Source organism: Apaloderma vittatum, unplaced genomic scaffold, assembly GCF_000703405.1.
Source record: "Apaloderma vittatum isolate BGI_N311 unplaced genomic scaffold, ASM70340v1 scaffold30514, whole genome shotgun sequence".
NCBI classification, from domain to species: Eukaryota; Metazoa; Chordata; class Aves; order Trogoniformes; family Trogonidae; genus Apaloderma; species Apaloderma vittatum.
Genome location: NW_009711650.1, coordinates 1 through 16516, shown reverse-complemented (window position 1 = coordinate 16516; position 16516 = coordinate 1). Strand labels below are relative to the sequence as shown.

Here is a 16516-nt window from a genome sequence, read left to right as displayed (position 1 = left end):
CTAGGGTCTTCTCTGTGTTTATTTGCCATATTATATAAAGCATGCTACACGTTATAAATTTTTCTACCTTCCCTTCTTTCACTGTCCCTGCCTTCTTTGGCTATCTGTGCCTAAGAGTAAACCACCTGCAGAAGTGCTTGCATAAGGTAGAACTGAATTAGCAAATCAGTTTCACCTGAAAGTGGACAGGTTTATTCTCCAGGCTAAGGCTGGGTTTTGTTTATTTATATTTTTAAACTTCTTTGACTAACAGGTAACTAAAAACCTAGCTATAGTAATGAAATAACAGGTCAACCAACAGTGCCTGTATCTTCTGTGGTTTTAATGTAATGCATTGTTTTAATTTAACCTTTAGACTACCATTTACCAATTGATTCTGAAGATGCCAAATGAAGAGTAAATGGCAAAAATGTGGTATTTTCGTTTTTAAGAAGTGGTGCAATTTTATCCTAGGATAACACCTGTGGATCAAGCAGTCTCTAAATTTGCCATAGCTGCAGACTGGGAGTATTGTGAAGATGTGACTATAGTTTTGCTTATGTTTGTGTTCTTTCCAAGATATCTAAGGAAAAAAATGTAGATATGCTATACTGAGTGCTTTTATAGACTGGAACTATGTCATTGATGGGATGTGGAGTATAATGTTGATTTTGTGTTCTGATTCTTCTGTAATTTCAGTGAGGAGAAAAGAATTGGGCTCTTGCTCTTCACAGACGGGAAGATATGGGTTTTGATCTCAATGCTAGAATTTGATCTTAATGCTAGAACTTGATCTTAATGCTAGAACCAGTAATCAAGTGTTGGTTTCCTGGTCTTTAATGTGTGAATGAGTTGAAAGATGCTCTCCACTAGGTTAGCAAGCCATGTGTTGTGGGTGAACAATGCTTCGTGTACCTCATTCTTGACACATTTATGTTATAAAACAAATGCAGGAAGGTCTTCTGATCTGTGGCCTAAAGCAGCCTGTGTTTACAGAAACAAGGTTGGAGCATTTGCAGCCTTTGAAAAGTATCCACACGCAGAGTTGTATCTTTGCCTTTACCCTATTTTTGCTTATTTTGGTGTTTGCTAGCTACAGTGCTCTCTGTTGGAATAATATTAACTTTCTGTTAAGCTTTGCTTCATATGATCTTTGTTACTATGTCTTGCCGGAGTGGAGATATCATGGTGAAATCTTGTTAGACCTGTATTGTCTATGCTTGGGCTTGGGAAACAGCAGTGCAGTTCTTACGGCCACACAGCTACACAAAACCTGCTTATTTCCTCTTCATCAATGAATGGCACCGAGTGCTTAAAGAAGTCAGCAGCTGAATTTTGCTTGGAATTACATTTGAAGGAGGATCCTCCTTCTTGTCATTTTATTTATCATTAACAGACATTACAATTTCTTCCCAGCGGCAATTACACTGATATCACCACATCTAAACCGGAAATGACACTGTAGTGGTTATATTATGTTGACTGGGCATCACCTAATTTTTAAGTGGCATTCTTGCCCCATCATTGTGATTATATCCCTTTCTAATAAGTAATATAAGAAAAGATCTACATAATGGGAAAACATACATATTAATATATTCCATGACAAACATGTTAACTTTACATATTAATCTTGGTAAATAGAAGTCATGTTTACAATTTTCCTCTTCAGTACACTGTTCTCTTGACAGCTTGCTTTCCCTCTGGTTTTATTCTTTCCAATCCTGGTCTATGTTCCACTGCCCCTGGTCACCCTCTTAGTCGCAGAAGGAGAAGGCAGGTCACATCCGTCTGGTTAAACAGGAAAAAAAAAAGGAAAAAACAATGCTACTGGATAACATAATACTGCTGCCTTCCTCATTGCATTCAGGTCTGCATGAAGTGACTTGGATATGTGCAATAAACATATGTGTGTGATAATGAGATTGTTGGTGGAAAGTCATCTTGAAAAGACAAGGCGCAATTAAGCTTGCTTACTTATACAAGTTAGAATGACAAGATGCCATTGTCGGCCCCACTCATCCATATAATAGGGTTCTCCTTCCCTGCTTTGCTGTATTGGGAGAAGCATTTCTTGTCAAACCTCTGCCATGACTCCACCATAAAGCAATCTGCCTTCTCCTTTTTATACACCGCTCATTCTCACACTCACGTCACTCTCCTGATTTCAACTGAGTGCCTGCTAGCAAGGACCTGAATTAGAATACTTTAAGAATTCAATGCAAAGCCTTCATTTAGCTGAGTATTTATTTGTATTGGTGTACTCTCTTGTCCAATTTTAATTGAATACTTAAAGATGCCAGTGGGGAGATGTGCAGGTTGCTTGCAAATGTTTAATAATGCAATGTGTGGAGTCAACAAAGAATGCACTCTTCTTTTCCTATCTTAAAGATTTAGATAGGATATCTTGGATGCTATTGACAAAGAGAGAAGTGTAGAACAATGGGAACATATGATAGTTAGTGTTAGATAACAATAGCTATCCTTATGCATCTTGAGTTGAATGATGAAGCCATCAATTAGAGAAATAGCCCTCTGAGTATATATCATTGACAAGATGAATACCAGTACATTGTAAGTCTGGACGGAGATCTCAGTGATCTGTAATTCAGAAAGGCAGTGAACAGTATATACAGTCAAACTAATCCTATGATATTGAAAATCAGAAATCTTTTGTCCTCCCCATGTTTCTTTTGTTTTTTAGCTACTAGGCTATTTCAGATAATGAACATATTTGTACTTTTATTAACTACATAAACACTGCTTTCTTATTTAGTATCAAGATGCCGTTCTTCTCCACATTCAACATATTTAGTGGACAGTTTCAAGGCTTACAAGAGCCTTACAAGAGCAGTTCTTTCTAGTTGTTGTCTAGTTTCTTAACTGATTCTTACATACAGATGTGGGGATCCATTCACAGCCTATGAACTTAGAGTCCCTCTCCTTACTATACAGCAGACCTGGCATCAAATCTTTAGGTCATACAGCCTCTATTTTTAACCTAAATTCTCCCATGTTCTCTTTGAAATGTGCGATAGTTTCTACCCTTCCTGCCTCTTCCAGCTTTGGTGTTTTGCAGGGGTTTTATTATTTTTTTTTAGCTTTAATAGTCATTAGCGTTATGTTTATAGCAGAGAAGCAACAGAAAGTAAAGCTAAAGAGACGGGAGTTGAATTATAATAAACACAGAATTCTCAGCACTTGCAGTTTCCAGTTAATTAGTTTTGGTTCTTTTACTTACATTTGAAAGTGAGTGAATACTCCATGGCCAGGACCAAAATTTGTTCTTGGATCTGTACATAGGTAACAAAACGTACTGAATAGCTCTGTAGGAGAATAAAGAAGAATATGAGGAAATACTGTAATTAATGCAATGCAAGACGAACTATAAAAATAGAATTTAAGGAATGGGAATAAACATTCATTACCATTTTCCGTATTGCTATTATTTTTGGTTGATTTTTTTTTAATATGAACTCTTGTGTGTGGAATCAGCTTTATGATCTTTTCACAGGAACGTAAATGTTTTAGGTCCTCTTCATGTTTGTTTGCTTGTATGCAGAACGTCATTATATTAAAAATGGAATCTACCAGGGATGCCAGTGATCATTGCAGTGAAGAAAAACTTATAGAGCCTTAGGGAAAAGAAAGGTCACTGCATTTCCCAGAAATATTTGAAAGGGCTAATGAAGTTTGTTAGATCTCAGTGGTATTGACAACGTATGACCTGATGAGGGGAACTAAAAACCCCAGGTCTTTCATGAAAGTCGCAGTTAAAATAAATTTCTGTAGCCCTCCTCCTTCTAAATCTAATCAAATGAAACCACCTACAGGCCAATAAGCTTCCTGAGTGCACTTTGCCCTGGAAATAGTGTTTTATTATCACCCAAAACATAAATAATGCAATAAAAGGAAATGTTTGAGGTCTCCTTAATGAGCTATTGTTAAGGCATCTTTCCCTCTTCCCTCCTTTCACAGCCTGATGCAAAGAGCAGCATCCAGTGGTCGAGAGTGTATTTTGAGTGCTGCTAGGAAAGTATAACTGAAAAAACAGGTTTAATTACACTGCTTACTGCATCTAGAGGTCCCTGTGGTTTGACTGGCTGTGTTAGGACACCCTGTAATTTGGAGGAATTTTCTGCACGCTGGCACCATAAATGTACTGCTATCCAAGGATGGTTAATAATCTAAAGTTGGCTGTTAACACTGCTGGAGCTGGTGTCTATAATTTCGATGAGTGACCTGAATGACTCTGCAATGAAAGACTGAAATGTCACTCTCCTCCTTTACTTTGTTTGCCTTGAGCAAAGACTGCTCCAGATTGTGTACATCCACTGAGGTCCAAATGATGAAAGGGCAGCACATAAGTATAGATTCATGGCTCTGCTAAATCTCCCTGCTCTGGCAGAATAGTAGGGAGCATGGGGAGGAGGGCATGGGAGAAAAATAAGATGGTCTCCTCCAGAACAGCTTCAACTGTGGCTATCTTTTCCCACCTCTGAGAGTGTAAACGCAAGGCTGGCTATAGAGACCTGGCTCTTCCATGCTCTCTAGCTGCCAGCCACCAGTAAATCAGACCTGATGCCTGTGGCTAAAGAAAAAGCAAATGGTTTCTATTATCCAGGTATTTATTTCGCACCTGCTGCCGTGACATCTGTGTAATAACAGTTACGTACGACAAAAGGTAGGCTGACCTGACTTTGAGTATTTCATCACTTCTTTTTGTTATGCTGAGAGAGTGAGCAAGCAGAGGACTCATATTCTTCTTGGGAAGTGTTACAGAACCATCCAGCTGAGACATCTGTGGAGTGGCAAGCGCGAAGAGCTTTACCTTTGCTGTCAGGAATCTTAAACCCTTGTTTCCGTTGTGTCTCGTTGGTACAGCTCAGATGCAGTAAAAGACTAAAATACTATCAGTAAATTTCAGAAAGTTCAGTATTTGCATTTCATTTGGAAACCTGTGACATTTTGGCATATTTTCACTGGAAGGCCAGGGCAACGCTGATTGAAGATCAGTGTCGACATTAAAATACACAAGGTATGGAGAGCTGGTGTGCTTCAGAGCAAAGCCAGCCTGCCAGGCACAGAACCAGGGCAGCGCTGGGGCAGAGTATCAATAAGATTGAGTGTGAGGGTTGGTGGGTATTTTTTTAAGTACAGAGTTGAGCAAAAAGATTAATTCACTCACAGTGCTCCAAGACTGTTTCTTCTTGGAGTGAGACATGTTCTTAGTGCAAATATGCTTGTTTGCCTTAAAATCATTCAGAGCTTTGTGCATGTTGCCTGATGTACAAGTGTCAGAACTGGGGGCTGTTCAATCTTTCCACTTGCTGTGTGATAGATAGAAAAGCACTGGGAAAGTACCATTCTCTGTATCTCCTCCAATATAGTAAGGCTGGCTTTCAGGGACCAAGAAACTTTCCCATCATTTGGATAAGTGTGAACATCGGTTGTACTCCAGCAAAATTATGCTGAGAAGTCCCCAAGAAATCTAAGCCTGAATGACAGTGTTCGTTTCCCTCCAGCCATCATGAAGGCACTATCAACATTTTGCTTACTGGAAGTTTTAAGAGGTACCACTGTCATTTATATATGACAGCTGAAATTCTGACTGTATTTCTGGAAGCAAAGAAATCATTGCCTTCACTTTTCCACCTTGCATGTGTCTGTAATTAGTTGAAAATGGGATATAATGCCAGGAAGGTAGAAGAAAAGGATCTAGAAAGCAAGGACATTGACATTAGTTCTCACCGCAAAGTATTTGTGAAGTACTGCTGTTGGATTTAGGACTGTATACGATTTGCATAGGGGAAAAAAAAAAGCCTGTTGCTACTTGTGGAACTTATCTGAGGTGAAGCACAAACTTTGGCTTTCCTCCAGTCACCTGAACTCAACACCACCCCACCGTCCTTTTTGGCCCCTGCTAGATCCTTTTTGGCCCCTGCTAGACACAACCTTTTTCTCTACAGTGTGTTTTATCCACAGCCTTCCATTCACCTTATAGGATTCTGGTTCATACCATGTGAACAACTGCTGAATTGTTTTGTATTGCTACAGTTTCACCTTTGTGGAAAAGGAGGAATATTTAGTTGTTTTTTAAACTAGAATGGTCAATAATCTGTCCCTCACACTAGAATTCCTTTAGAGAAAAGTAATATCCGAGAACTGGAGGGTTGCCTTTTTAGCAGTTTCTCTTGAGTAAGGCTTATTTTGCCACTGTCTGTCATCCAAGAGCTCGCAACTTGCAAAGCTGCTGCTGTTGCCACCATAGCTCTTACAACATCAGTGACTCCAACCACATTGAATTTCCCAAGACTTTGGGTGGCCCTGGGAAATTTCACTACGATTTGAGGTTAGGCAGGTCTACGTTAGAATTGCTTTTTCCAGCAGTGTGAATATACCCAAACACACACAGATGTAAGAGCCAGGTTCTCCTCAGAGACATTTTTTACACTGTTTCAAGAGTGTTATTCTTGTTCCTCATTTACACTCCCAGGAGAGGAAACTGACTCAATATCTCTTTTATTTGTAGGCACTTGTGATAGCAGTTTGAGGTTTCCCAGCTCAGTAAGAAGTCAAATAACTTCTTACAATAACTTAACAACCAATAACTGACTCTGTATCTTGATTACTGAGAATACAGGAAAAATAACATACTTTATTCACTTCCTTCTGGCTACTCCTGCCACACCCTATGCAGGGAGGGGAGGTACATAACGTTTCTTGTATGTGGCGTTTATTTCAAAAGTCGCACAACCCAAGGAGAACTCCTCACATTAGGGCTTCAATGAGGGATTACACATAGGTGTCAAGGGGAAAATAAGCCAGACGTTTTCAGCATTATCCTTGTTTAATATTATGAAATGGCTTTCAAAACTCTGGATGCAAATAAAACTTTTTGATAGGCTGCCAGAAACAGTTATGCCAATAATATCATGCCAACGTGAATGAAGTCGAAGTGTTTTTCTTTGCCGCAATCAGACACGCCACATAATGCATTTCTGTGGAGTTCTCTTTCTTGGGTGGTTGAAATCACTTGGCTCACAGCCTCATGCCTCCCAGCTCACCTGAGGCATGCTGTAATCAGCCAGAACTGTGCTGCATGTCATGTCTTACTGCTTCCAGAAAACATACAAATTTCCTTTCCTTCTATTCCCCTTGTGAATTAGACCCTTAAGGGTACAGTTTTAAGACAGCACGCAAGAAGCCTGTGCACAGATCCCCGTAATGCCTAATGAGATTTGTTTGCCTGCCTACTTCTTCTGAAAATGAACTCTAGAACAGCAGAAGTGACTTGGTCTGGCACTTGCTTGGTTCTTTTGACCTCCCACTTGTGATGGAAGATAAAGACCTCCTCCTTCTTTCACAGAAAGCCCAGGGGGCATGTTTGCTTGATGTGCTGTCTGGTCCTGCAGTAAACCTGAGAAGTTTCCTGAGGTTTTCGGAGTCCTCAGCTCCAGTTCTGAAGAAAGATAAGGTTCAACACTTCACAGGACAAACTTGGTTTAAGAGCACAGGTGCAATGAGACTACATGTCCTGTGACAGAAGGGTTGCATGTAAAGTTTTTGCTTCAAAAAGACATCAGAAAGTACTGTCATTCCAGGGGAGCTAAGTGCTTCTGACAACTAGAAAATTCTCACCTGCAGAGTAAGTGCCAAGAACTCATGCTTCTTCCAAGCCTTTATTTGTTACTACAGCAATGTGCAGGATTTAGTAAAGCTTCCCAGTGAAGTCTCTGCTATGCAGAACCACATAAGCTTCTCATACACAGCCCATTTGTAATGTTCGTTTGCAAGACCTACAAAAAAGCCAGACAGAGAGAGAACATGCTATAAGCCACCACACCAAAACCTTTGGATTGCAGGAAGGTTTCTTGTAGTCTGCCAGGATCCATGCTGAGCGCCTGGACAGCTGAAAATTGTTGTCCTGTGATAAAGACTTTACTTGAAGTAGACTCTGCTGGAGGCACAGCATAGGCTTACAACTCATGTTGAACCAAAGCTGCCAAAATACCCCTGATAACATCCAGCATCAATTGCAGTGATGTCAAAAAGCCTCCTGCCCTATAACCTAAATAAAGACTGTGATTTTAAGGGGGATGGAGAGGGGAAATATACATTGGAAAGCATATCTCAGATCAAGGCATTGTGTGCCTAGGCTGCGTACACAGAATTTTGTTGTCAGTCACTGAGAATCAGCAGGCTGTACCTGACAGTTTCTTATTTTTTGCCTTGGGCCTGGTCTACGTGTACTTCTGTACTAGTAAAACACAGCTAGTGCAGTAAGTGTTTAGCCCCTCTAACATTACCACTTCATCTGGTTTAATAAGGCCCAGCTTTTATTTATGTGCATAATTCAGCTTGTGAGAGGCAGGAAGAACATACCAGCTGGTGAGGGGAAAAAAAAAATAAAAGGAAAAAAAAAAGATTCCCAAGTATGTACGCAAGGAGTTAATGCAATGGAGTATATGTGAAGGGGTTAAAACACTACACAGGTACAGATCCTGTGGCAATTACAAATGTTATTGAAATAAAAACCAGAAACAGGAAGCCAAAAAACAGGTCCCTAAGGCAGGCATCTGTCTTAAATGATATCATTTGTCAAGTTTCCAGCATCTTGTGGTTGTGAACACAAAAAGAAGTTCTGTGTTATAGTAAGGACATTACATACTCATTAGTTGGAATGTTCCTGAAGTACATAATACAGGATTTTCATTTAATAAGAAGCAGCTACTTGCCACTGCGTTGTACATAAAATAAATTCTGGGCATGCTAATTGCCATTCAAGGATGTTCCACCTAATTTTTGACAGGTTTTTCTTCCTCTCCCTACAGACTACACTGTAAAAATTGTGAGCAGAATGTGTTGCTACAGTTTAAAAATATTTAAAAAATATTTTCCTATTTCTGAAATCTGGATACCTGCAATGATGAATATTGAAGGCTTTAATGCAAGTACTAAAGAATAAAGAAAAGCAAGTTACTTACAGGAATATTACAGCAAGAAGGGGAGTAGCGTGAAAGCGAAATACATATATATACATGCACGTATACACATATCTCAACTCCCTAAGTCTTCAAGTCATCACCCCTATCTCAAAGAACAAGCCTAACCATAATTAATTGGTATAGTGCCTCTATCTGAACACTATTAGTGCATTAGAGTTAACTAATATATAAGCTTCCCCCTCGCTGCCCTGCCAGTGACCTTAAGCTTCACATGGTAGGAAGGCCACTTGCTGTAGAATAGAAAAGTAATTTATCCACCATGATTGTTCAGCCCCGGCCCCTCTGTAAAACAGCAGCCGACAATTGTGCTATATTATGGATGGTACGTTTGTGGCGCGTACAATGGTGTGCAGAGCATCAAACTCACTTCCCTGAACACTGCAGGCAGGGTCTGAAAAGCGATCCTAGAAAGAAGAGACCACTTGCTGAGTGATGGCCCTCCATTTCCAAATCTCTTTCCCACCCCACCAAATACTTCCCCCTTCCTTTTTTTTTTGCCCAAAGAGAGACCAATATTGTTTTCTCAACTCAGGTAAGAGCAGTATGTATTTTTCCATCCATAAAAGTATGTAATAAAAAAAAGGTTACTTTGCTTTTATTTTACCTGGGATTTCCCTGCTTCTTTCCACATTTCAGGATTTAGCATATTCCCTCAAAACATAATAAATTTCGATTCTGTAGCTTAAGGGATCCATCAGTTAAAATGTTAGTCTTTCATCTTTATTACCCTCCCATTAAAATGAAAGAAACCGGGACACACTTCAGTTTAGAAGAAGCAATTTAGTTGGTAATGTCCTTACTACTCAAGTCTTTACAAAGAGAGAAAGTGCATTATTGCTTATATTTCACACATCTATCTGCATAAGAAGAAACTAAAGCTTTCAGACACATACGATGTTAAATTTAATAATATTCTTTGATTAGATTATTTTATTACAACATTTTTCCATTACCAGTCATTTCCCGTACACATTTACATTCATAAAACCTGCAAGTTTTTCTTTCTTTGTGTGTGTGTGTGTGTGTGTGTGTATGTGTGTATGTATTCATACAGCAAGGAAAAGATTTTCTGGTTTGCTACAGCTGTTAGATTCGAAAAGAACAGATTAATAACTAGCCACCACGTAGGACTAGGTTTTCTTGTACGCTGCACCAGTAACCCTTTGCTATAATGAGGACACAAAGAGGCTCACATCAGGCTGCTCCTCTTCTTCATAACTCAAAAGCGTCACAGTGGCAATAGCCTCTAGTGCTATTTGTCTTTAGTGCAGTTGTGACACTTCGGCATGATCCATAATTTGGCAGCTATTTACCGTGACATTTCCCTTCAGTGCAGCCATAACATTCAGTGAAGCCATTATTTGGTTCCATTTACCATATAAATTGTATTGTCGTGCATGCATGCTAGCAGCTACATTAGGTACCTGAAAATGAGTAAATCTTGTAAAATAGATACTAACAGCTATTCAGCAGAGAAATTTCTTTACTCCTCAGACAGAAGTAGGAATATACATAATAATCACAAACACTACTGCAAACTTTTCCTTGAGAGACTGTAATTATTTGTATTTACATGACACAGCAGTTATTCACATCCACTTATTAAACACATACATTACATGTATCTGTATATGCACATGTACAAATACACAGCAAACTATTGCTTGGCAGAAGTCTAAATTCAGAAAGGTATTAGGAGATTCCAGCATAGCAATTAAGTAGGAAGCATATCTGTAAAATGTGCTGAGGGTTGCAGGCCAGGAGAGAGTGAGTACGTGTGTGTCCGTGTGCGCGTGCGCGCGTATGCACACATGTGACAGACTCAGGAAAAAAGCCAGCTCTTCATCTAGTTCTTTGTTGTTTTTCCATGGAAGCATATGTGTGTAGGAAAGGGAAATTCTGTTATTAGCCTTAGCAAACAATGCCAGATTCCTCTGTAGCAAATTCATTTAGAAAGGTAAAATTAGGATGTAGTGCTAGCAACCACATCTCAATGAGCTGCTATTATTAATAGTATTATTATTTAAATCCCTGCTCTCTACATATAGTATACTTAGTACTTCCCAGGCAAATGCATTATTATTTTTAATCATTTAAGTCCCCACTGTGCACACAGCTTTTAATACACCTTTTTTGCAAGCATATTAAGTGTATTGTTATTAATCCCTTGCTGTGACTCTACAGTATTTCTTTTCCTTGTATGTTCGATGTCCTATCATCATTTAAACCTCTCAGTGTGTGCATGCCACATACATTTTCCTATCCATCTAATATTTAAACATTATTTAAATCCATCATAGCTTACTTATTAAAAGTCCGCCCTGCCCCCATAACTGTAAGTTTGCAGAATATACTTTTAAATAAAAATAAGTTGGCTTTTCTTCACCCTGCAAACCGAAAATTATTATGAATCTCGGCAGAGAAGCCTTATCTGTGTGTTCCAGAAATACTTTTTCACCCTCTCCCTGTCAATAATGCTCTCTTTCAGCAATCTAAACAATAAAAATCATATCTTTAAAAACAAAAAATTACTTCTTCACTCTGGATTCATTCATGGAAGAGAAATCACGTATATACTGAGTTACCCCTTTAGCTTAACAGAGGCATTTGATGGGAAGGACAAGCCCAATGGCCATAGCCCAACCCAGACACCAAAAGGGCTATGAAATTAGTACACTTGCCATACGAATTCTGCATATAACAAATTTAAAGTCTAATTAATCCTGTAATCAGTATGAAAGTGCTAAATAATAAGCCTGAAGCCAAAATTAAAATCAACAAAATGCCGTATCTGAATATATATATATAAACCTTCCAAAGCTTCCTCCCTCGCCTTATTTTGACCAGTGAAAGAGCCTGGGGCAGTTGCATTACTCGATGTTTATATATAAAGTAACATATTATAAAGAAAGTAGAATGCTGTATGTTCGAACAGAATCCTGTTTCAAGAAGAATTCTTTACAACAAAGACGTTTGGAATTCACTGCCTTGGAAACACCTATACCTATTGAACTGGCAGTGAGTGATCAACACCTCTTGGATGGGTTTTGGCACTTGATTGCAGGAACTTAATTTGAAAAATTTTTACCCACGCAACTCTCCTGTGAGTATCACATATGTAACCAAGTGTAATCTTTCTATTTTTGTTTTGCCCTAGTATATCCCAAACAGCCTTTTTAATTTTTTTTAGCTTGTATTGACCGAGGGCACTGTTTTTTCTCTGACTATGAAAACAGGGCCTAGGAATAAAACAGTAAGAACTCTGTATACTCTTATCCTGTATGGTCCTTGAATGTTTGCATCTTTCTAGTGCCCAGCTGGAAGTCCAATACACCTTTCTAATTATGCAAAACACACGAAACACTGCAGTATTTGTAATACTAGAGGGCAAAGAGGAAGCATGCTTTTAACAGCACATCTTGGCAAAACCAAAAATGTTAGTGGTTTGATGCTCAGCTTGAGTAAAAGAGAAATGGTTAAAAAGACTCAAGCCTTTCTGCCTTTCCTCAGAATCCTCCAAAGAGGGACTAAGCCTGGTAGTCACACACAGCCCAAAAAAGGGGACAGTTCTTTGTTATATGCAATTCTTTAGGATGTTAATGACACACGCACACTAAAAAATTACAGTAAGAATGTGCTAAATACTTTTTCTACTGCCTGTAGAAAATATATGTAAAATATAAGATTTTTGTACATGTTACTTTTTAAATTGCCATGTAGTCAGTCCTGAATAATGCCCAAAGATTAAGTTTATCCTGGATTTTATCCTTCAACCCCGAGACAGTATCTGTCAGTCGTTATGTATATTATTAGATATACGATCTTAGGAAATTTCCATCTCTCCAACTGCATATAAATGTCTAAAAATTTCAAAAGATGTGGCCAAATCAGACTTTAAGATCTTAAACATTTGCTATGGAAAAATAGATGCAGAACAAGCATAGTTTGAAGTATTTTATTGTCCTGGAAAATCTTACACTTCTTGCTGGAATTCCCATTCTGCGTACCCTTAATAATATCTATTAAATGAGGAAGAATTTTCAAAACTTTACCAAACCTTTTAAGTGCACCTACTAGTTAATCTATGGCTGAGCATCCATATGTGTACGAAGTACTGTGACTGTAGATTTAAAATGGTCTTACTGTTTGCAACAGGGCTTCTGCAGAAGCAATATTCCGTAAAAGTAGAAGTAGCAGCCTGATTATGGCAAGCCACATCAAGAACCATCAGTCAAAAAATGCTACAACACAGAGATTATCTACAAAGGAGCTAGTCAGCAAAATATGTATAAATATGAATAAATGCCACAAATATTTAAACAGCTTTTTAAACTTTATTAAATCTTCATAAAATACACAGGACCTGAACAGGTGTGAACATGGCTCAAAACCCCACTCGAGTAACTTTGTAATATTGACCAAAGGGGAGACCTGACAGCAAACAGCAACAGTAGCAAATGAAAAGGCAAGAACAGGAGATTATGTTGCAACTTGTAGTTAAAGATTTAAAAGAAAATTGCACTGTTGTTTATAGTTACGAAAGACATAATTAAAAAAAAATTCTCAAGTTGTTTTTCTTAATATTACTGACATGTCAGAACTAGAGGATAAATTTCTCTGTGTAACCAGTCAAGGAATATTACTATGATCCATAGCGCAACCAAATTAGGATTATTGTGTTCATGACAAAAAATCAACAGCATTTTTTTTTTCCAGAAACTTGAAGAGATTAATAAAACAACCGCAAGATACAACTCTTTACTTAGTCTTGTTCTAACATTTTTATTTTTAATCAGGGAATCAAAATTGCTGAAAGAATTTTTTTTTCCGAGCTGAACTATATATAAAGTCTTATCAAACCAGTCTGACAGACTAAATCTGCCTCTGCATCAAGACTTATTCTGTCAAGAACAATGTTCGTGTCTCACACTAGCCTAAGTGACAGACTCAAACACAGTCCCATTAAGTCCATGCTCCCGCCACCAATTCAAGCATTTTTAAGAAAAGAAAAAAAAAACCATAAAATTTTTTATTAACACCTTAATGCTGTTTTTAATATAATATCCATTACTAAGCTTAAAAAAAGAAATTGTTCCTAGTAATTCTGTAGCATAAAGTGCCCATTTTCTCTCCTCTGATTTATATCATTGTTCTGTTTTTACAGCTTACTGTTGACAGAGTGAGGTAATTCAACTACAATCTTTCCAATGTTTTTTCCCATGTACATATAATCTACAGCACGGAATACAGACTCCAAGCCAGTGAACTTGCCCTCCGGAGACATGTCTCCAAAGTCCACCTCACAAACCAGGTCTCCTCTTTCACACATCTCGAGCAAGTGTTTCAGAGCCATTTTGTATTCAGAAAGGTAATGGTTCAAGAAGAAACCCCGGATGCTGGCAGACTTCTTCAATAGTTTTGCTGGCAATGACTCTGCTTTAATGGGCGTGAGGCCAGTAGGGTGTTGGTAGCCAGCGATAAACCCAATAACTATCAGACGCCCTTTGGTAGCCAAGGAGTTAAGAGCCAAGTCAAACATCTTTCCCCCAACTGATTCATACACTATATCCACACCTTCGGGGTAGTGGTTCCTAAGAACAGATTCAACATTTTCAGTTTTATAGTTGATCGTACGGTCACAGCCGATGGATTTCAGAAAACCACCTTTTTCATCACTGGAGCAGGTTCCAATTACATGGCATTTTGCCTTCTTTGCAAGCTGCACAGCGAACTGGCCCGTTCCTCCAGCCGCTGCTGTCACCAGAACCTTCTTGCCTTCAGACAGCTCTCCCAGCTCTTTCAAACTGATGTATGCGGTAGCGCCACTCACCATTAAAGTAAGAAACTCAGGTTTCACAGAGGGTAGAGGAACTGCTTGTCTGGCAGGCACAACTGTGTATTCAGCAAAGGAACCTGCTTTCACGTAGGCCACAGCTTGACCCACTGTATAATCAGCACTAGCACTGAGTCCTAACGCTACCACTTCACCGACACCTTCAAAACCTATATCAAATGGGGGTTTAACTGAAGCGTCATATCGACCAGCTGAGTAGTTTATGTCAGATGCATTAATGCCGACAAATCTAGAAGAAAACAAAAACGTATTAACGAGAGTTATTCCTTACTAGGTCTTTGTCGTATGAGAAACCTTCAGCCTAAATTTGTGGGACAAGTACGAGACTTTTTTCTGATTATTGGTAAATTTGAATAATGAGTACACTCCAGAGATTATTTCAACTATTGTAGTTTACATTCTGTTACTACAGAATTAAAGAAAAATTTGCTAAAAGAAAAAAAAAACAGAAAAAGAAAAAACTTTTATTTTTCTTAAGTCCACTTGACCAAACTAAACAAATTAAAAATATTTCTGTACAAGATTAAAGGATGAAAATTAATTGACCATTTTATACAAGATGTGAAAACACTGAAGAATGAAACGTGAAAAGCGGTAAATATGTGGATTCTGGCAACAAATTTACATTTTTGAATATAATAATACTGTTAATGACTAACGATCATATTAACTATCGATGTCATTTGCAAGGTCATGTTACTGTAGGCAAGTACTTTTTAATTGATGGAGTCACTACAGCAAATTTGCCTTTTGATGTAGCTAATGTCAACGTTAAAATATATTTCTTTACATAAATTACTTGCAACACATCAAAACAACCTTGCAGGGAAGGATTAAAATTATAAGACTGAGTATCAAGTCCTTCTGACCTCTAACAGGTGAAAACGGATGCTATTTTTTTTTTTAGAAATAGAAATATTCTCAAAACTTGATTAAGCACCAGGAGATAATGCCTAAAAGAAAATTATGAGCCTAGCTTAAACACAAACAATAATTTAGTAACACATTTTTGCTCTAAAAAGACAATATCTCTAAACAGGAAAGGGAAAAGAGACTTGTGAAGATTCTGTTAACTGAAACATGTGAAAAAGAAAGACATACAAGAGAAAACGCCAGGACTTTTACTGCATGTGGAGGTGACAACTTGGTAGCACGCGAAAGCTGCAGAGGTATGCAAACAGTGCATTTTTAATTTTTGCAGTTACCAATAGGCTCAAATTATATGTGTGCATAGTCTTTAATTGCTCGCACACAGAGCAAGGAGAACTAAAACCGCTTTGCTCATTTTGATTTCCTTCACTCTTTATAGCCTGAGAAGTCTCAAACTTTCACCAACATAACGTGTTACACATAAAAAGATATGTACGTATAAACATGTCCAAGCATAAAATAGGTGAAAGTGACTGTTGCTCTTTTTAATTCTGCCTTTAATTCACTGCTCAGCCGCAACAAAAAATGCCTGCGTCTTGTCCGTGGACACATACACACAAAACTCCCCTATTATCCTGCTTTAAAGTAACTCACATGCAGTACTGCTGGAAGATGTATAAGAACTGCTAAGAGAGCAGGAGCTTCTGAGTCAAACCGTGTCCCTCGAGCGCCAGGGAGAACCAGGGCTCGGAGCACCGAGGCGAGACGTGTCGGCGCTGCACCAGCCTCCTCCCGCTTTTACACC

General features: G+C 38.5%; 1 protein-coding gene across 1 annotated transcript; it reads right to left on the bottom strand.

Annotated features, from left to right (window-relative positions):
* Positions 1-13638: 13638 nt before the first annotated feature.
* On the bottom strand, positions 13639-15070 carry ZADH2 (zinc binding alcohol dehydrogenase domain containing 2; the record flags this gene model as incomplete). The annotated part of the gene is made up of 1 exon (XM_009867695.1): positions 13639-15070. A coding segment is annotated over one exon (925 nt), but the record flags the coding sequence as incomplete, so codon positions are not given.
* Between the last annotated feature and the right edge of the window lie 1446 nt (positions 15071-16516).